This window comes from Oncorhynchus clarkii, chromosome 32, assembly GCF_045791955.1.
Source record: "Oncorhynchus clarkii lewisi isolate Uvic-CL-2024 chromosome 32, UVic_Ocla_1.0, whole genome shotgun sequence".
NCBI lineage: Eukaryota > Metazoa > Chordata > Actinopteri > Salmoniformes > Salmonidae > Oncorhynchus > Oncorhynchus clarkii.
Window position 1 is genome coordinate 1,337,831 of NC_092178.1, and position 21,869 is coordinate 1,359,699.

At 46.7% G+C, this 21,869-nt stretch overlaps 1 protein-coding gene across 1 annotated transcript in view; it reads left to right on the top strand.

Annotated features, from left to right (window-relative positions):
* The window catches only part of LOC139392283 (protein spire homolog 1-like), a 238,181-nt gene that overhangs the window by 17,316 nt on the left and 198,996 nt on the right, over positions 1-21,869 (top strand). Inside the window, exons 5-12 of the mRNA XM_071140153.1 lie at positions 2,794-2,868; positions 3,315-3,479; positions 7,861-7,944; positions 8,499-8,628; positions 13,191-13,238; positions 13,971-14,116; positions 15,417-15,498; positions 19,120-19,262. Coding sequence (XP_070996254.1) covers positions 2,794-2,868; positions 3,315-3,479; positions 7,861-7,944; positions 8,499-8,628; positions 13,191-13,238; positions 13,971-14,116; positions 15,417-15,498; positions 19,120-19,262 — 873 coding nt within the window. The remainder of the gene's footprint in view (positions 1-2,793; positions 2,869-3,314; positions 3,480-7,860; positions 7,945-8,498; positions 8,629-13,190; positions 13,239-13,970; positions 14,117-15,416; positions 15,499-19,119; positions 19,263-21,869) is intronic.

A 21,869-nucleotide genomic window follows, 5' to 3' on the forward strand; every position in this document is an offset into this window, starting at 1 on the left:
GTGTGTAACCTGACTGCTGTGTGTAACCTGGCTGCTGTGTGTAACTGTGTCACTTGGCTGCTGTGTGTCACCTGGCTGCTGTGTGTAACTGTGTCACTTGGCTGCTGTGTGTCACTTGGCTGCTGTGTGTCACTTGGCTGCTGTGTGTCACTTGGCTGCTGTGTGTCACTTGGCTGCTGTGTGTAACCTGGCTGCTGTGTGTAACCTGGCTGCTGTGTGTAACCTGGCTGCTGTGTGTAGCTGTGTGTAACCTGGCTACTGTGTGTAGCTGTGTGTAACCTGGCTGCTGTGTGTCACCTGGCTGCTGTGTGTAGCTGTGTGTAACCTGGCTGCTGTGTGTAACCTGGCTGCTGCGTGTAACCTGGCTGCTGTGTGTAGCTGTGTGTAACCTGGCTGCTGTGTGTAGCTGTGTGTCACCTGGCTGCTGTGTGTCACCTGGCTGCTCTGACTGCAGTCGGATTAAGCTACTACTTTCTCCTGCTTTACCTTACATCTCTTCCCCTCTCTCCTCCCGCCATCCCTCACCTTATCTCCCTCTCTCCTCCCGCCGTCCCTCACCTCCCCTCCCTCTCTCCTCCTGCCGTCCCTCACCTCCCCTCCCTCTCTCCTCCCGCCGTCCCTCCCCTCCCCTCCCTCTCTCCTCCCGCCGTCCCTCGCCTCTCCTCCCGCCGTGCCTCGCCTCCCCTCCCCCTCTCCCGCCGTCCCTCGCCTCCCCTCCCTCTCTCCCGCCTCCCCTCCCTCTCTCCTGCCTCCCCTCGCCTCCCCTCCCTCTCTCCCGCCGTCCCTCCCTCTCTCCCGCCGTCCCTCCCTCTCTCCCGCCGTCCCTCTCCTCTCGCCGTCCCTCCCTGTTGAAGCGCCTTTGGCAGAGATTACAGCCTCGATTCTTATTGGGTATGACGCTACACCTGCATTTGGGGAGTTTCTCCCATTCTTCTATGCGTTCAAGTCCAGGCTCTGGCTGGGTCACTCAAGGACATTCTGAGACTTGTCCTGAAGCCACTCCTGCGTTGTCTTGGCTGTGGGTTGTTATCCTGTTAGACTGGGGTGAAGATTCACCTTTCAAGGTCTTGAGACTGGAGCAGGTTTTCATCAAGGATCTCTCTGTACTTTGCTCCGTTCATCTTTGCTTCGTTCCTGACTAGTCTCCTGGTCCCTGCTGCTGAAAAACATCCCTACAGCATGATGCTGCCACCACCATGCTTCACCGTAGGGATGGTGCCAGGGTTCCTCCTGACGTGACGCTTGGCATTCAGGCCAAAGAGTTCAATTTTGGTTTCATCAGACCAGAGAATCTTGTTTCTCATGGTCTGACAGTCCTTTAGGTGCCTTATGGCAAATTCCAAACGGGCTGTCATGTGCCTTTCTACTGAAGAGTGGCTTCCGTCTGGTCACTCTACCATAAAGGCCTGATTGGTGGAGTGCTGCAGAGATGGTTGTCCTTCTGGAAAGTTCTCCCATCTCCACAGAGCAACTCTAGACCTCTGTCAGAGTAATCATCGGATTCTTGGTCACCTCCCTGACCATGGCCCTTCTCCCCCAATTGCTCAGTTTGGCCGGGTGGCCAGCTCTAGGAAGAGTCTAGGTGGTTCCAAACTTCTTCCATTTAAGAATGATGGAGGCCACTGTGTTCTTGGGGACCTTCAATGCTGCAGAAGTGTTTTGGTACCCTTCACTAGATCTGTGCCTCGACACAATCCTGTCTTGGAGCTCTACGGACAATTCCTTTGACCTCACGGCTTGGTTTTTGCTCTGACATGCAACTGTGGGACCTTATATGGACAGGTGTGTGCCTTTACAAATCATGTCCAATCAATTGAATTTACCACAGGTGGACTTGAATCAAGTTGTTGAAACATCTCAAGGATGATCAATGGAAACAGGATGCACCTGAGCTCAATTTACAGTCTCATAGCAAAGGGTCTGAATACTTATGAACATAAGTTATTTCTGTTTTTAAATTAAATACATTTCTTAATGTCGCTTTGTTATGGAGTATTGTGTGTAGTTTGCAGATTTTTGTTTAATCCATTTTAGAATAAGGCTGTAACAAAATGGGATTGTTTTATTCATGTGGACAGGGAAACAATCTTGAAGATTCCAATTGGTCAGACCAGTGTTAACTAGTTCTTAGTACGAGGACTCCACAGTTACAAGAAATGTGGCCTCAGGATATGCGGTTTCCAGTTTGAACAAAATCCAGTGTGTTTTCTTGAGCGCCTTCGTGGTATCAGCTTGAGGAAGAGTATACACGGCTATGACGATGACCGAAGAGAACTCTCTCGGGAGGTAATGCGGTCGGCATTTGATTTGAGGTGTTCTAGGTTGGTTAAACGAAAGGACTGGAGTTCGTGTTCGTTACCGCACCATGAGTAGTTAATCGTGACGTACACCTCCACCTTTTTCCTCCGAGTTCTTTAATCCTGTCTGCGCAATATACTCTGAACCCAGCTGGCTGTGTAGACTTGGACAATATATCCGGAGATGTATATCCCAGTGGGGCTCTGCTGTGACAACCAGTGGTGTAGTGAGGAGCTGATAGACATTTTTAAAATGTCTAACATTTAGTTCCACTTTGCTTTACCCCCACTCAGAAGTTCAATGAGGACTGTCTGCTGGAACAAGATCTGACATCCTCATCACATGAAAACGTATTGATGTAGAAGTGTGCCAGACATACAACGGATAAATAACACTGCCCATGACCTTCTGGTGCTGACCCAGAGCAACATAACTCCCACAGTGTATTAAACAGATCACCTCTCACGCTCTCCATTCATGTCTTCCCCCTTGTAGAACCTGCGGCGGATGGAGCGAGACACTGGAGAGGAACCCACCAGAGATGTCAACGAGCTACAGAACGCTGACTGGGTAAGCGTAGCCTAATGTAGCGGGCGCTAAAAGTCCCAGCATCACTTTTTCAGAATCCGGTGTGGTAAGACACACCCCGAGGGTGTGGTAAGACAGACCCCGAGGGTGTGGTAAGAAAGACCCCGAGGGTGTGGTAAGAAAGACCCCGAGGGTGTGGTAAGAAAGACCCCGAGGGTGTGGTAAGACAGACTGCGAGGGTGTGGTAAGAAAGACCATAATTCTCTTATCGCTCAACACAGGAACAGTTCTGATACTTGACACCTAGATACTGTAAAGCTCTAAATGTTGATACTATTGTCTGTGTTTGGGGTCAATTTCAATTCAGGAAGTACACTGAAAGTTGCATTCCAATTCTGTAAAATGAGGAAAATGTAGAATTGAAATTTGGTTTACTTTCTGAATTGAGTTAGAAATTAAATGAACCGCTATTATCCTGTGTCCCTCAGGCTAAGTTCTGGATGCAGGTGATGGGTGACCTGCGTAACGGGGTCAAGCTGAGGAAGGTCCAGGAGAGACAGTACAGCCCTCTACCTGTAGAGTTCCAGCTCACACCTTATGAGATGCTGATGGATGACATCCGCTTCAAACGATACAAACTACGGAACGTCATGGTGAGGGACTTAAACATGAAGAATATCACCTTAGAGGAATGACGGATCTTGGTTTAAGTCATCGTGAAGGGAGGGTCTCATCTGTCAGCCCGGTTCCACGTCGCTGAGCTCGTATTTATGAAACGTTGCAGAGTCCTGCTCTGTGATTTTAGTTTTGCCTTTCAGATGATAATTCAGATCATAATGAATAAGATTGGTTGGACAGGAGGAGCTCATGCTATTTTCATGTAACTTGTTAGTCTACACCTGTTGTTTACGAAGCGTGTGACATATGATTGGATCCTGGATCAGCTTTTCTACTCTTCAGATGCTTTCTGGGTCCTGATGTTTTTCATACATTCGGAAAGTATTCAGGCAAGTCGGTTAAGAACAAATTCTTATTTACAATAACGGCCAAACCCAGACAACGCTGGGTCAATTGTACGCCGCCCTATTGGAGTCCCAATCACAGCCGGATGTGATACATCCTCGAATTGAACCAGGGACTGTAGTGACGTACATTGCACTGAGATGCAGTGCCTTAGAACCCTGCGCCACTAGGGGGCCCAAATTATGCAATCTTTATTGCACTCCACACTGCCATTGACTACAGCTCAGCATTCAATACCATAGTGCCCTCAACTCATCACTAAGCTAAGGACCCGGGGACTAAACACACCTCCCTCTGCAACTGGATCCTGGACTTCCCGACGGGCCGCCCCCAGGTGGTGAGGGTAGGTAACAACACATCTGCCACGCTTATCCTCATCACAGGGGCCCCTCAGGGGTGTGTGCTCAGCCCCCTTCTGTACTTCCTGTTCACCCACGACTGCACGGCCAGGCACGACTCCAAAACCACCATTAAGTTTGCTGATGACACAACAGTGGTAGGCCTGATCTCTGACAACAACGAGACAGCCTATAAGGAGGAGGTCAGACCCGGCCGGGTGTTGCTAGAATAACAACCTCTTCCTCAACGTGATCAAGACAAAAGAGATGATTGTGGACTTCAGGAAAGAGAGGACTGAGCATGCCCCCATTCTCATCGACTGGGCTGCAGTGGAGCAGGTTGAGAGCTTCAAGTTCCTTGGCGTCCACATCACCAACAAACTAACATGGTCCAAGCACACCAAGACAGTCGTGAAGAGGGCACGACACAACCTATTCCCCCTCAGGAGACTGAAAAGATTTAGCATGAGTCCTCTGTTCCTCAAAAGGTTCTACAGCTGCACCATCGAGAGCATCCGGAATGGCTATGCTAACTGCTCTGCCTCCGACCGCAAGGCACTACAGAAGGTAGTGCGTACAGCCCAGTACATCACTGGGGCCAAGCTTCCTGCCATCCAGGACCTCTGTACAAGGCGGTCATCGGAAAGCCCTAAAAATTCTCAGGCTCCAGCCACCCTAGTCATAGACTTCTCTCCGCTACCATATGGCAAGCTCTACCAGAGCGCATATTCTAGGTCCAAAAGAGGCTTCTTAACAGCTTTGCTGTTATTTGATTGGTTGTCTCATAGGGTGGGGCACAACTTTCCAAATGCGCTGTATGTGTAGTGTTACATTACCCTCTCTCCCTCAGTGACATATCCTGACATAATGTAAACGTTATACATTACCCTCTCTCCCTCAGTGACATATCCTGACATAATGTAAACGTTATACATTACCCTCTCTCCCTCAGTGACACATCCTGACATAATGTAAACGTTATACATTACCCTCTCTCACTCAGTGACATATCCTGACATAACGTAAACGTTATACATTACCCTCTCTCCCTCAGTGACACATCCTGACATAATGTAAACGTTATACATTACCCTCTCTCCCTCAGTGACATATCCTGACATAATGTAAACGTTATACATTACCCTCTCTCCCTCAGTGACACATCCTGACATAATGTAAACGTTATACATTACCCTCTCTCCCTCAGTGACATATCCTGACATAATGTAAACGTTATACATTACCCTCTCTCCCTCAGTGACACATCCTGACATAATGTAAACGTCATGTACCTTCCTCCTCTAACCCTTAACTAGTGGTCTAGACCCTCCACTATATATACCTTCCTCCTCTAACCCTTAACTAGTGGTCTAGACCCTCCACTATATACCTTCCTCCTCTAACCCTTAACTAGTGGTCTAGACCCTCCACTATCTACCTTCCTCCTCTAACCCTTAACTAGTGGTCTAGACCCTCCACTATATACCTTCCTCCTATAACCCTTAACTAGTGGTCTAGACCCTCCGCTATATACCTTCCTCCTCTAACCCTTAACTAGTGGTCTAGACCCTCCACTATATACCTTCCTCCTCTAACCCTTAACTAGTGGTCTAGACCCTCCACTACATACCTTCCTCCTCTAACCCTTAACTAGTGGTTTAGACCCTCCACTATATACCATCCTCCTCTAACCCTTAACTAGTGGTCTAGACCCTCCACTATATACCTTCCTCCTCTAACCCTTAACTAGTGGTCTAGACCCTCCACTATATACCTTCCTCCTCTAACCCTTAACTAGTGGTCTAGACCCTCCACTATCTACCTTCCTCCTCTAACCCTTAACTAGTGGTCTAGACCCTCCACTATCTACCTTCCTCCTATAACCCTTAATTTTTGGTTTAGACCCTTCACTATATACCTTCCTCCTCTAACCCTTAACTTGTGGTCTAGACCCTCCACTATATACCTTCCTCCTCTAACCCTTAACTTGTGGTCTAGACCCTCCACTATATACCTTCCTCCTCTAACCCTTAACTAGTGGTCTAGACCCTCCACTATATACCTTCCTCCTCTAACCCTTAACTAGTGGTTTAGACCCTCCACTATATACCTTCCTCCTCTAACCCTTAACTAGTGGTCTAGACCCTCCACTATATACCTTCCTCCTCTAACCCTTAACTAGTGGTTTAGACCCTCTAAACCTCAGCACTCCAGTGACATGAATAAATATATTTTCATTTTCTCAGAACACATCAGTATTAAACGACTCAACTTTAGTGTTTGGTCTCACATTCCAATGATTACATCAAACTTTAGTGTTTGGTCTCACATTCCAATGATTACATCAAACTTTAGTGTTTGGTCTCACATTCCAATGATTACATCAAACTTTAGTGTTTGGTCTCACATTCCAATGATTACATCCAACTTCAGTGTTTGGTCTCACATTCCAATGATTACATCGAACTTTAGTGTTTGGTCTCACATTCCAATGATTACATCCAACTTTAGTGTTTGGTCTCACATTCCAATGATTACATCCAACTTTAGTGTTTGGTCTCACATTCCAATGATTACATCCAACTTTAGTGTTTGGTCTCACATTCCAATGATTACATCAAACTTTAGTGTTTGGTCTCACATTCCAATGATTACATCCAACTTTAGTGTTTGGTCTCACATTCCAATGATTACATCCAACTTCAGTGTTTGGTCTCACATTCCAATGATTACATCAAACTTTAGTGTTTGGTCTCACATTCCAATGATTACATCCAACTTTAGTGTTTGGTCTCACATTCCAATGATTACATCCAACTTTAGTGTTTGGTCTCACATTCCAATGATTACATCCAACTTTAGTGTTTGGTCTCACATTCCAATGATTACATCCAACTTTAGTGTTTGGTCTCACATTCCAATGATTACATCCAACTTTAGTGTTTGGTCTCACATTCCAATGATTACATCCAACTTTAGTGTTTGGTCTCACATTCCAATGATTACATCCAACTTTAGTGTTTGGTCTCACATTCCAATGACTACATCCAACTTCAGTGTTTGGTCTCACATTCCAATGATTACATCCAACTTTAGTGTTTGGTCTCACATTCCAATGATTACATCCAACTTTAGTGTTTGGTCTCACATTCCAATGATTACATCCAACTTTAGTGTTTGGTCTCACATTCCAATGATTACATCCAACTTCAGTGTTTGGTCTCACATTCCAATGATTACATCCAACTTCAGTGTTTGGTCTCACATTCCAATGATTACATCCAACTTCAGTGTTTGGTCTCACATTCCAATGATTACATCCAACTTCAGTGTTTGGTCTCACATTCCAATGATTACATCCAACTTTTTGGATGCGTTTGCTGTTTCGATTAGTTTCAGATTACTTTCTGCCCAATAGAAATGGATGGTAAATAATGTATTGTTATTTACAAGAAAAGTGACAATACAATAGAATATGTTTCTTAACACTTGTCCGTTCATGTGGATTCTCTCTACCATGATTACGGATAGTCTTGAATGAGTGAGAGAGTTCATCTACAAATATGAAAATCCCAAGACATTCTAACCTCTCTCCATTACAATAACAGCTGACGTTAGCATTTTGTGTGTGTGTACTCACTACCGCTCCTGTTCTGATGTGTTGTTACTCCAGGTGAATGGAGACATCCCTCCCAAGTTAAAGAGCGCTCATGAGGTCATCCTGGACTTCATCCGCTCCCGACCACCTCTCAACCCTGTGAGTCCTGACCTGGTCTCTGACCACCTCTCAACCCTGTGAGTCCTGACCTGGTCTCTGACCACTTCTCAACCCTGGGAGTCCTGACCTGGTCTCTGACCACCTCTCAACCCTGGGAGTCCTGACCTGGTCTCTGACCACCTCTCAACCCTGGGAGTGCTGTTCAATTATGTATATTATAAACAATATGAAATGTGAAAGCATGCATGTCTATGGTGCAGACCTTTTTCACATTGGTCGCGATTTTAAATAGTCTAGTGCGTCAGACCCAGCTGCTGTGCTACGACAGACCTGATGATGATGAGGAGGATGAATTGGGAAGATGGTGTGTCTGGCAGCCTCCTATTGCTACGACTGAGAGCACAGTTGTACGCTCTAGACTGTAATTATTGCCCTTGTGACGCCTTCTTGCTCCTAAGGGGATGAATCCAGTTTTGTTGAATTGAAAGGAAGGGCAGCTGCTTCAGTATGTTGCTTCAGTACATGTTTTTATTGTGGATGGTTGATGAGCCTCCTGCACAGAATTCATTATCTGCTTGTCTGTCTACTTGTAGGTTACTGGAAGGAAGTTGAAGCCTCACCCTGCGTGGCCGCAGACCCTACATGAGCGTCTCTTAGAGGGCATCAAACAGGAGAGGAAGCTACGGCCTGTTTCACCTGACGTGACCCGACGCCACCGCCTGGGTGAGCAGGACACACACGCTCGGATGCAGCCGGGACGCGGCCCGGCTCGGCCGGTGTTACACAAAAGTTGACCCTCACTCCATTTCATTCCCACATATGACACATTATTATATTATTGTCACAGATTATAATTTGTATACCTGGTAGGTTCCTTGATAATTTGTGAGATTGAGGGCATCTAATTTAGATTGTAGGATGGCCAGGGTGTTAAGCATATCCCAGTTTAGGTCACCTAGCAGTACGAATACTGAAGATGGGGGGGCAAGCAATCAATTCACAAATGGTTTCCAGGGCACAGGTGGGGGCTGACGGGGGTCTGTAACAAGCGGCAACAGTGAGAATTATTTCTGGAAAGGTGGATATTTAAAAGTAGAAGCTCGAATTGTTTGTGCACAGACCTGGATAGCGTGACAGAACTATGCAGGCATTCTATGCAGTAGATTGCAACTCTATCTTGTCGGAAAATGTTGTAGTTGGGGATGGAAATTTCAGGAGTTTTGGTGGCCTTCCTAAGGCTCGGCTAGGACATCAGAGTTGGCGGAGTGTACTAAAGCAGTGAATAAAACAAACTTAGGGAGGATGCTTCTGATGTTAACATGCATGAAACCAAGGCTTTTATGGTTATAGAAGTCTAGGGAATAGGTGTAGTACTGGGGCTACAGGTCCCTGGGTTAACCTCCACATCACCTGAGGAGGAGTAGGATAAGGGTACGGCTAAAGGCTAAAAGAACTGGTCGTTTCGTGCGTTCGGAGCAGAGTAAAAGGAACAGATTTGTGGGCGCGGAGGAATAGATTCAAGGCTTAATGTACAGACAAGGGTATGGTAGGATGTGAGTACAGTGGAGGTAAGCCTAGGCATTGAGTGACGATGACAGGTTTTGTCTCTAGGGGCACCAGTTAACCTGGCTTAAGTCACGGCATGTGTGGATGGTGGAACAGAAGGGCTAGGTTTAGCCGTATTGAGCAGGGCTGGAGGCTCTACAGTGAAATAACACAAAAATTACTAACCAAAACCGCAATAGACAAGGCATGATGACATTAGGGAGAGGCATGTATGAGTGATCATAGGGTCTAGTGAGTAGCAAGGTGAGCCGGATGTACGGCAATTCAGACAGCTAGCAGGCTAGCAGTGAGTTAGTGGAGCTAACGTGATGCAGCCCAGACTCCCAGGCTAGTTGTGAGTTAGTGGAGCTAACATGATGCAGCCCAGACTCCCAGGCTAGCAGTGAGTTAGTGGAGCTAACATGATGCAGCCCAGACTCCCAGGCTAGCAGTGAGTTAGTGAAGCTAACATGATGCAGCCCAGACTCCCAGGCTAGCAGTGAGTTAGTGGAGCTAACATGATACAGCCCAGACACCCAGTGCAGGCTAGCAGTGAGTTAGTGGAGCTAACATGATACAGCCCAGACTCCCAGGCTAGCAGTGAGTTAGTGGAGCTAACATGATACAGCCCAGACTCCCAGTACAGGCTAGCAGTGAGTTAGTGGAGCTAACATGATACAGCCCAGACTCCCAGTACAGGCTAGCAGTGAGTTAGTGGAGCTAACATGATACAGCCCAGACTCCCAGGCTAGCAGTGAGTTAGTGAAGCTAACATGATGCAGCCCAGACTCCCAGTACAGGCTAGCAGTGAGTTAGTGGAGCTAACATGATACAGCCCAGACACCCAGTGCAGGCTAGCAGTGAGTTAGTGGAGCTAACATGATACAGCCCAGACTCCCAGGCTAGCAGTGAGTTAGTGAAGCTAACATGATGCAGCCCAGACTCCCAGTGCAGGCTAGCAGTGAGTTAGTGGAGCTAACATGATGCAGCCCAGACTCCCAGTGCAGGCTAGCAGTGAGTTAGTGGAGCTAACATGATGCAGCCTACACTCCCAGTGCAGGCTAGCAGTGAGTTAGTGGAGCTAACATGATGCAGCCTACACTCCCAGTGCTGGCTAAGTGGAGCAGGCACACTTGCGAACTCCAATTCAGTAAGTCAAATCACCTTTTCCCTTGTTTATTAAATTACTCTGACAATATCACCCCCATCTGATGAATGTCATGTTCAAATCTACCAGGTTCAGACCCAAACACAGACAGATATGCTTTAAAGTAAGGGGTGATGGTTGGGTTGTGTGGGGTGATGGTTGGGTTGTGTGGGGTGATGGTTGGGTTGTGTGGGGTGATGGTTGGGTTGTGTGGGGTGATGGTTGGGTTGTGTGGGGTGATGGTTGGGTTGTGTGGGGTGATGGTTGGGTTGTGTGGGGTGATGGTTGGGTTGTGCGAGGTGATGTTTGGGTGGGGTGGGGTGAAGGTTGAGTTGGGTAATGGTTGGGTTGGGCGGGGTGATGGTTGGGTGGGGTAATGGTGGGTTGGGGTGATGGTTGGGTAGGGTAATGGTTGGGTTATATTATGGTGGGGGTTCAGGTAGGTTTAGGGGTATGGTGGGGTAGGGTTATATTATGATTAGGTATGGTTAGTGCAGTGCTGACTAAAGTGCTTCCTAGAGGGGACCGATTACCCTGTAACACTAAAGGCTGCCTGCCTGGCCTGTCCGTCACCTTGATTCACTATGGTATACAGTGCCTTGGGAAAGTGTTCAGACCCCTTGACTTTTTCCACATTTTGTTACGTTACAACCTTTTTCTAAAATTTATTAAATAGTTTTTTCACTCATCAATCTATACACAATACCCCATAATGACATCACAATACCCCATAATGACAAAGCAAAAACTGAAATATCACCTTTACATAAGTATTCAGACCCTTTACTCAGTACTTTGTTGAAGCACCTTTGACAGCGATTTCAGCCTTGAGTCTTAAGTATGATGCTACAAGCTTGGCACATCTGTATTTGGGGAGTTTCTCCTTTTCTTCTCTGCAGATCCTCTCAAGCTCTGTCATGTTGGATAGGGAGTGTTGCTGCACAGCTATTTTCTGGTTTCTCCAGAGATATTCGATTGGGTTCAAGTCCGGGCTCTGGCTGGGCCACTCAAGGGCTTTGGAGCAGGTTTTCATCAAGAATCTGTCAATACTTTGCTCCATCTTTCCCTCGATCCTGACTATTCTCCCAGTCCCTGCCGCTGAAAAACATCCACACAGCATGACGCTGCTACCACCATGTTTCACCGTAGGGATGGTGCCAGGTTTCATCCAGTCGTGACTCTTGGCATTCAGGCCAAAGAGTTCAATATTGGTTTCATCAGACCAGAGTATCTTGTCTCATGTTCTGAGAGTCTTTAGGTGCCTTTTGGCAAACTCCAAGAAGGTTGTCATGTGTCTTTTACTGAAGAGTGATTTTCATCTGGCCACTCTACCATAAAGGCCTGATTGGTTGAGTGCTGCAGAGATGGTTGTCGTTCTGGAAGATTCTCCCATCTCCACAAAGGAACTCTGTAGCTCTGTCATAGTGGCCATCGGGTTCTTGGTCACCTCCCTGGCCAAGGCCCTTCTCCCAGATTGTTCAGTTTGGCCGGGTGGCCAGCTCTAGGAAGAGTCTTGGTGTTTCCAAACTTCTTCCATTTAAGAATGATGGAGGCCACTGTGTTCTTGGGAACCTTCAATGTTGCAGACATTTTTTGGTGCCCAGATCTGTGCCTCGACACAATCCTGTCTTGGCGCTCTATAGACAATGGCTTGGTTTTTGCTCTGACATGCATTGTCAAAGGATGAGCAATGGCAACTGGATGCACCTGAGCTCAATTTCGACTCTCATAGCAAAGGGTCTGAATACTTATGTAAATAAGGTGTTTTTAAAAATAAAAAAATTTATACATTTGCAAACATTTCTGAACATGTTTTCGCTTTGTCATTATGGGGTAGTGTGTCTTTTTTTTTTTATTTATTTTTTTTTAAAAGTGAGAAACAGGGTTGATGACAGGACCATATTGAAGATGTTCCTTCCTATAGGAGCAGACTAAAGACCTGACTGTAACACAGACTGATGATTAGGGAGGAATACAGTGTTGATGATGATGATGATGATGATAGGACCATATTGAAGATGTTCCCTCCTATAGGAGCAGACTAAAGACCTGACTGTAACACAGACTGATGATTAGGGAGGAATACAGTGTTGATGATGATGATGATGATGATGATGATGATAGGACCATATTGAAGATGTTCCCTCCTATAGGAGCAGACTAAAGACCTGACTGTAACACAGACTGATGATTAGGGAGGAATACAGTGTTGATGATGATGATGATGATGATGATGATGATAGGACCATATTGAAGATGTTCCCTCCTATAGGAGCAGACTAAAGACCTGACTGTAACACAGACTGATGATTAGGGAGGAATACAGTGTTGATGATGATGATGATGATAGGACCATATTGAAGATGTTCCCTCCTATAGGAGCAGCCTAAAGACCTGACTGTAACACAGACTGATGATTAGGGAGGAATATGATGATGATGATGATGATAGGACCATATTGAAGATGTTCCCTTCTATAGGAGCAGACTAAAGACCTGACTGTAACACAGACTGATGATTAGGGAGGAATACAGTGTTGATGATGATGATGATGATGATGACAGGACCATATTGAAGATGTTCCCTCCTATAGGAGCAGACAAAAGCATCAGCACCCCTCAAGATCTGAACCGCAGCTCTGGTATTATTACTGCTCTCACACCTTTCGCCTGTGTGTGTGTGAGATGATGTACATAGTGTTGGACTTGAATGAGAGGAAATGTATTTCAGAATACTACCAAATTGTATCTGTAAAATCAACTGTCTTTGTGGGCGCCTATTTGCTTCACTCTTGCTCCTTTACTGACGGTATCATCAATATTTAGGGAAGTTTTCCTTCTCACAGTAATAATTGATGTTGCCTCTAGAGGTAAACCAGTTTAACCCAATGAGTCCAATCGTAATGCTGGTGCCTTTTTAAACATTGTGTTTCTGTACAGCGTTTATACAATTCCACTAAGCTATATGGAATTTTTTAAAGAAGGTCATACCAAAGATAATCTTGATTTAGAATTGTAGGACCCCTTGAAGTATAAAAAATATATCCAGTATACATAATGATTTGATTAATGTGTTGTTGGCCTTGCTGCTATTAGCCCGTACAAACGCCTTGAACAACAGTCCCCCCCCCCCCCCAAAACCAAGGTTTGTTCTGAAGTGTCTGTCAAATATCTGAGAGATATAAAGATCAGGAAACCATTTATTTATTTTTGTACATGTATTTAACCCCTTATTTTAGGCATTGAACAGTTTCCAGTACGAGTCAAAAGTTTGGACAGACCCACTCAATGGTTTTTTTCTTAATTTTTTTGCATTTTCCTGTCTCCCTGTGACTAATGTTCACCTTTCCTCTGTCCTCTGACTCCTCCCACAGACTTGTTCACTCCAGATGCCCCCAGGAAGCACGCCACCAGCACCCTGTCCTGTCCACCAGCTCCCGGGGTGGGAGGGGCTCTGCGTCAGAGGAAGAGGCTCCTGAAGGCGCCCACGCTGTCTGAACTGGAGAGCTCAGAGTCCGATGTACGTGTGTGTGTGGATAGAACGTGATTGTTTGTTATCCATACACCACTTACACAAAAGCCTTTTTTCTACAACGACGAGTACAAGAAAGCTCTTGACTTGCACACACAAACAAGTGTTTCTAGTCCTTTATCCAGCCAATATCCAGAGTGTCTAGTTCGTCTTGTCCAGAGTGTCTAGTTCGTCTTGTCTAGTTCGTCTTGTCCAGAGTGTCTAGTTCGTCTTGTCCAGAGTGTCTAGTTCGTCTTGTCCAGAGTGTCTAGTTCGTCTTGTCCAGAGTGTCTAGTTCGTCTTGTCCAGAGTGTCTAGTTCGTCTTGTCCAGAGTGTCTAGTTCGTCTTGTCCAGAGTGTCTAGTTCGTCTTGTCCAGAGTGTCTAGTTCGTCTTGTCCAGAGTGTCTAGTTCGTCTTGTCCAGAGTGTCTAGTTCGTCTTGTCCAGAGTGTCTAGTTCGTCTTGTCCAGAGTGTCTAGTTCGTCTTGTCCAGAGTGTCTAGTTCGTCTTGTCCAGAGTGTCTAGTTCGTCTTGTCCAGAGTGTCTAGTTCGTCTTGTCCAGAGTGTCTAGTTCGTCTTGTCCAGAGTGTCTAGTTCGTCTTGTCCAGAGTGTCTAGTTCGTCTTGTCCAGAGTGTCTAGTTCGTCTTGTCCAGAGTGTCTAGTTCGTCTTGTCCAGAGTGTCTAGTTCGTCTTGTCCAGAGTGTCTAGTTCGTCTTGTCCAGAGTGTCTAGTTCGTCTTGTCCAGAGTGTCTAGTTCGTCTTGTCCAGAGTGTCTAGTTCGTCTTGTCCAGAGTGTCTAGTTCGTCTTGTCCAGAGTGTCTAGTTCGTCTTGTCCAGAGTGTCTAGTTCGTCTTGTCCAGAGTGTCTAGTTCGTCTTGTCCAGAGTGTCTAGTTCGTCTTGTCCAGAGTGTCTAGTTCGTCTTGTCCAGAGTGTCTAGTTCGTCTTGTCCAGAGTGTCTAGTTCGTCTTGTCCAGAGTGTCTAGTTCGTCTTGTCCAGAGTGTCTAGTTCGTCTTGTCCAGAGCGTCTAGTTCGTCTTGTCCAGAGCGTCTAGTTCGTCTTGTCCAGAGCGTCTAGTTAGTGTCGTCCGTCCAGAGCGTCTAGTTCGTGTCGTCCGTCCAGAGCGTCTAGTTCGTGTCGTCCGTCCAGAGCGTCTAGTTCGTGTCGTCCGTCCAGAGCGCCTAGTTCATGTCGTCGTCTAGTTCGTGTCGTCCAGTGGCAGAAATGATCATGTTTGCCGAGGAGCAGGTTAGTCTCTTGTGTAATGGTAGTCTGTCTCCATCAGTCATGTGTATCTCCTCATTAACAGGATGAGCCCAGTCACAGCTCCTCCAGTTTGTCAGCATCCATGTTGGACGCCTCGTCTCCGGGATCTGTCCTGGGGAAGAACGGTAAGATACTTTCGCTCTTTTTATTTTTATAGATCTCTTTGTATTTATGAATTCATAGTGAACATTTTATAAACTGTTCCATATTCCACGAAAACATGCACATTATTGAATGGTAAAGTACATAACACCATGTGTACTAGCTAGTACACTAGATCTGTCCACTCTTTGAAGGCTCCTGAGGTATAGAACACTACTGTTACATCCCAAATGGCACCCTATGCACTATCAAGCTATTTTTATTTGAAAGATTATACAGACAACACAAACACCCCATATGCGCTAACAGAGCTCGACCCAAATACCAGACTTTAATTTATATAGATTTATATTTATATAGATATACAGTTGAAGTCGGAACAACCTTAGCCAAATACATTTAAACTCAGTTTTTCACAATTCCTGACATTTAATCCTAGTAGAAATTCCCTGTTTTAGGTCAGTCAGGATCACCACTTTATTTTAAGAATGTGAAATGTCAGAATAATAGTAGAGTGATTTATTTCAGATTTTATTTCTTTCATCACATTCCCAGTGGGTCAGAAGTTTACATACACTCAATTAGTATTTGGTAGCATTGCCTTCTAATGTTTTGGGTAGCCTTCCACACGCTTCCCACAATAAGTTGGGTGAATTTTGGCCCATTCCTCCTGACAGAGCTGGTGTAACTGAGTCAGGTTTGTAGGCTTCCTTGCTCACACATGCTTTTCCAGTTCTGCCTACAAATTTTCTATGGGATTGAGGTCAGGGCTTTATGATGGCCACTCCAATACCTTGACTTCGTTGTCCTTAAGCCCTTTAGCCACAACTTTGGGAGTATACTTGGGGTCATTGTCCATTTGGAAAACCCATTTGTGACCAAGCTTTAACTTCCTGACTGATGTCTTGAGATGTTGCTTCAATATTGACAGCATGGCCAATGTATTCAACCTTTTCTAGCCTATGATGTTGAGTGTTTATCCTTTTAAGCTTGGAAAAGAGACCCTTAAACCCAGACTTGGACCACACCACACACTCCACTGAATATCAGGTTAGTTATTGCTTTGCAACATTAATCAATCAACCAATCAAGCAATCAAATGTATTGATTAAGCCCTTTTTACATCACTTGACGTCAAAGTGCTATACAGAAACCAGCATTCTGTGGTGGTTAATTTCTTTACTATCAGATGAGGAGAGACAAACTTATCACACAAGTCAGAGTTATACTTAAACAATATTTGTATTCACTTATTAATAAGGGATCAGGTTAATACAACGCACACATGGGTCACAAGGTTAATATTTGTATGGAAGATACTTATACTTTACAGCAGACACAGTATCTGCTGTAAAAACCGTACTCTTTGTGTAGAGACCAGGGTCTGGCCCTGGGGTCGTCTCTCCCTGGTACCTTATAGAACAGAGAAATTAACTTATGCTCTGGAATGCGGTCTCTTTGGGTTTTATCACCCAAAAGACATCATAGATCTCCTGTCAGTGTTATCTACCAGAGACCCATCCTCAGTAGAACACACACAGATGAGCGTTCTAACAACCCCTTATTCTGTTGCATTTAACAACCATTTGATGCTATAACAGCATTATAACACAATCTTGTTATTTCCACCATTGGTGCAACTCTGAAAAAAGCAATGAAGATTCTATTCATCTTGTCTCTGCTTCCAGTATGAAGGAAAATAGTTTCCTGAGCCAATGCTAACTTGCGTTAGAGTCATGACTGGGGGCATACTAGCTGATACCATAGACTTTGTCATTGTGGTAACGCTAGTTAGCATCTTCCTTTAAACTGCATGCAGAGACATTTAAAATGGTGTTCACGAGTTCATCGGAGTCTAAGGAAAGTAGATAAAAGGCTTCATTGCCAGAATCCTGAAGTATCCTTTTAAACACGTTGTTTTCAAAACTGTTGCAGCTTCTTCAGACAGACGAGCAGTTCTGATGAGAATGGATGTGTTGTCGTCTGGGGGTGTGTTACTGTGTGTTGTCGTCTGGGGGTGTGTTACTGTGTGTTGTCGTCTTGAAGCTGTGTGATTATGGTGTGTTGTCGTCTGGGGTGTGCTACTGTGTGTTGTCGTCTGGGGTGTGTTACTGTGTTGTCCTCTGGGGTGTGCTACTGTGTGTTGTCGTCTTGAAGCTGTGTGCTTATGGTGTGTTGTCCTCTGGGGTGTGCTACTGTGTTGTCGTCTTGAAGCTGTGCGATTATGCTGTGTTGTCGTCTTGAAGCTGTGTGCTTATGGTGTGTTATCCTCTGGGGTGTGCTACTGTGTGTTGTCGTCTTGAAGCTATGCGATTATGCTGTGTTGTCGTCTTGAAGCTGTGTGCTTATGGTGTGTTGTCCTCTGGGGTGTGCTACTGTGTTGTCGTCTTGAAGCTGTGCGATTATGCTGTGTTGTCGTCTTGAAGCTGTGTGCTTATGGTGTGTTGTCCTCTGGGGTGTGCTACTGTGTGTTGTCGTCTTGAAGCTATGCGATTATGCCGTGTTGACGTCTTGAAGCTATGCGATTATGCTGTGTTGTCGTCTTGAAGCGGTGTGATTATGGTGTGTTGGAGCTGTGTCTTGAAGCGGTGTGATTATGCTGTGTTGAAGCTGTGTGATTATGCTGTGTTGAAGCTGTGTGTCGTCTTGAAGCAGTGTGATTATGCTGTGTTGAAGCTGTGTGATTATGCTGTGTTGAAGCTGTGTCTTGAAGCGGTGTGATTATGCTGTGTTGAAGCTGTGTGTCGTCTTGAAGCGGTGTGATTATGCTGTGTTGAAGCTGTGTGTCGTCTTGAAGCGGTGTGATTATGCTGTGTTGAAGCTGTGTGATTATGCTGTGTTGAAGCGGTGTGTCGTCTTGAAGCTGTGTGATTATTAATACAAGGAAATGGATGATGCTACACTTCGTGGCTGGTAAATTCCCTACTAGCCGACATGATGAAGGTGGAGTTAACATGAGGCAACAGAAAACCCAGGAGGGGAGAAATTACATAGTAGCTGTTGTCAAAACTGCAAAATGTACCATCTCCACGGGCAGAAGGGTTCTTGTACCAAATCCAAGAGTTTGGGGCATGTTCAAAACATGTGCAATAAAGTAGCAGGAGTGATGCTGCACTACTTTAGTCCTATATGGGCCCTGGTCATATGTAGGGCACTACTTTAGTCCTATATGGGGCCCTGGTCAAATATAGGGCACTACTTTAGTCCTATATGGGGCCCTGGTCAAATGTAGGGCACTACTTTAGTCCTATATGGGCCCTGGTCAAATGTAGGGCACTACTTTAGTCCTATATGGGGCCCTGGTCAAATATAGGGCACTACTTTAGTCCTATATGGGGCCCTGGTCAAATGTAGGGCACTACTTTAGTCCTATATGGGGCCCTGGTCAAATGTAGGGCACTACTTTAATCCTATATGGGGCCCTGGTCAAATGTAGGGCACTACTTTAGTCCTAAATGGGGCCCTGGTCAAATGTAGGGCACTACTTTAATCCTATATGGGGCCCTGGTCAAATGTAGGGCACTACTTTAGTCCTATATGGGCCCTGGTCAAATGTAGGGCACTACACTATCAAACTGCCTTAATCAACTCTCGCTCTCCTTCCTCCTGAACTCTAATCTCACTGTTCTCTCTCTCCCCTCCAGCACCCCCTAGGTTCCGGCCCATCACCATGACTCCCCAGCCTGACAGTCGCCCCTCCCCTCAGAGGAGACACTCCATTGAGAAGGAGCCCCCCACCAGCATACGACCCTTCACAGCCCCCACCAGACAGAGCTCCAAGTCTCTGGTATGTTCACTATTGTGTGCTGCATGGTATTATAGTGTACACTACTTCACTACTGTGTGCTGCATGGTATTATAGTGGACACTACTTCACTACTGTGTGCTGCATGGTATTATAGTGGACACTACTTCACTACTGTGAAGAGGCGACTCATGGATGCTGCAAAGAAAAAGCCATATATCAGACTGGCAAAAGAACACTGACACTGGACAGAGGAACTCTGCCTAGAAGACCACCATCCTGGAGTCACCTCTATACTGTTAACGCTGAGACTGGACAGAGGAACTCTGCCTAGAAGACCACCATCCTGGAGTCACCTCTATACTGTTAACGCTGAGACTGAACAGAGGAACTCTTCCCAGAAGACCAGCATCCTGGAGTCACCTCGGTAGTGGTCCTGTCGGTAATACTGAGGAGTCGGTAGTGGTCCTGTCGGTAGTGGTCCTGTCGGTAATACTGAGGAGGAGGAGGAGTCGGTAGTGGTCCTGTCGGTAATACTGAGGAGGAGTCGGTAGTGGTCCTGTCGGTAATACTGAGGAGGAGTCGGAGGAGTCGGTAGTGGTCCTGTCGGTAATACTGAGGAGGAGTCGGTAGTGGTCCTGTCGGTAATACTGAGGAGGAGTCGGAGGAGTCGGTAGTGGTCCTGTCGGTAATACTGTGGCGGAAGAGTCGGTAGTGGTCGTGTCGGTAATACTGAGGAGGAGGAGTCTGTAGTGGTCCTGTCGGTAATACTGAGGAGTCGGTAGTGGTCCTGTCGGTAATACTGAGGAGGGGGAGGAGTCGGTAGTCGTCCTGTCGGTAATACTGTGGAGGAGGAGTCGGTAGTGGTCCTGTCGGTAATACTGAGGAGGAGGAGTCTGTAGTGGTCCTGTCGGTAATACTGAGGAGTCGGTAGTGGTCCTGTCGGTAATACTGAGGAGGAGGAGGAGGAGTCGGTAGTCGTCCTGTCGGTAATACTGAGGAGGAGGAGACGGTAGTGGTCCTGTCGGTAATGCTGAGGAGTCGGTAGTGGTCCTGTCGGTAATACTGAGGAGGAGTCGGAGGAGTCGGTAGTGGTCCTGTCGATAATACTGTGGAGGAGGAGTCGGTAGTGGTCGTGTCGGTAATATTGAGGAGGAGGAGTCGGTAGTGGTCCTGTCGGTAATACTGAGGAGGAGGAGTCGGTAGTCGTCCTGTCGGTAATACTGAGGAGGAGGAGGAGTCGGTAGTCGTCCTGTCGGTAATACTGAGGAGGAGGAGACGGTAGTGGTCCTGTCGGTAATGCTGAGGAGTCGGTAGTGGTCCTGTCGGTAGTGGTCCTGTCGGTAATACTGAGGAGGGGGAGTCGGTAGTGATCCTGTTGGTAATACTGAGGAGGAGGAGTCGGTAGTGGTCCTGTCGGTAATACTGAGGAGGAGGAGTCGGTAGTGGTGCCGTCGGTAATACTGAGGAGTCGGTAGTGGTCCTGTCGGTAATACTGAGGAGGAGGAGTCGGTAGTGGTCCTGTCGGTAATACTGAGGAGGAGTCGGTGGTAGTGGTCCTGTCGGTAATACTGAGGAGGAGGAGTCGGTAGTGGTCCTGTCGGTAATACTGAGGAGTCGGTAGTGGTCCTGTGGGTAATACTGAGGAGGAGGAGTCGGTAGTGGTCCTGTCGGTAATACTGAGGAGGAGGAGTCGGTAGTGGTCGTGTCGGTAATACTGAGGAGGAGGAGTCGGTAGTGGTCCTGTCGGTAATACTGAGGAGGAGGAGGAGTCGGTAGTCGTCCTGTCGGTAATACTGAGGAGGAGGAGACGGTAGTGGTCCTGTCGGTAATGCTGAGGAGGGGGAGTCGGTAGTGGTCCTGTCGGTAGTGGTCCTGTCGGTAATACTGAGGAGGGGGAGTCGGTAGTGGTCCTGTTGGTAATACTGAGGAGGAGTAGTCGGTAGTGGTCTTGTCGGTAATACTGAGGAGGAGGAGTCGGTAGTGGTGCCGTCGGTAATACTGAGGAGTCGGTAGTGGTCCTGTCGGTAATACTGAGGAGGAGGAGTCGGTAGTGGTCCTGTCGGTAATACTGAGGAGGAGGAGGAGTCGGTAGTGGTCCTGCCGGTAATACTGAGGAGGAGGAGGAGTCGGTAGTGGTCCTGTCGTTAATACTGAGGAGGAGGAGTCGGTAGTGGTCCTGTCGGTAATACTGAGGAGGAGGAGTCGGTAGTGGTCCTGTCGGTAATACTGAGGAGTCGGTAGTGGTCCTGTGGGTAATACTGAGGAGGAGGAGTCGGTAGTGGTCCTGTCGGTAATACTGAGGAGGAGGAGTCGGTAGTGGTCCTGTTGGTAATACTGAGGAGGAGGAGTCTGTAGTGGTCCTGTCGGTAATACTGAGGAGGAGGAGTCGGTAGTGGTCCTGTCGGTAATGCTGAGGAGTCGGTAGTGGTCCTGTCGGTAGTGGTCCTGTCGGTAGTGGTCCTGTCGGTAGTGGTCCTGTTGGTAATACTGAGGAGGTGGAGTCGGTAGTGGTGCCGTCGGTAATACTGAGGAGGAGGAGTTGGTAGTGGTCCTGTCGTTAGTGGTCCTGTCGGTAATACTGAGGAGGAGTCGGTAGTGGTCCTGTCGGTAATACTGAGGAGGAGGAGGAGTCGGTAGTGGTCCTGT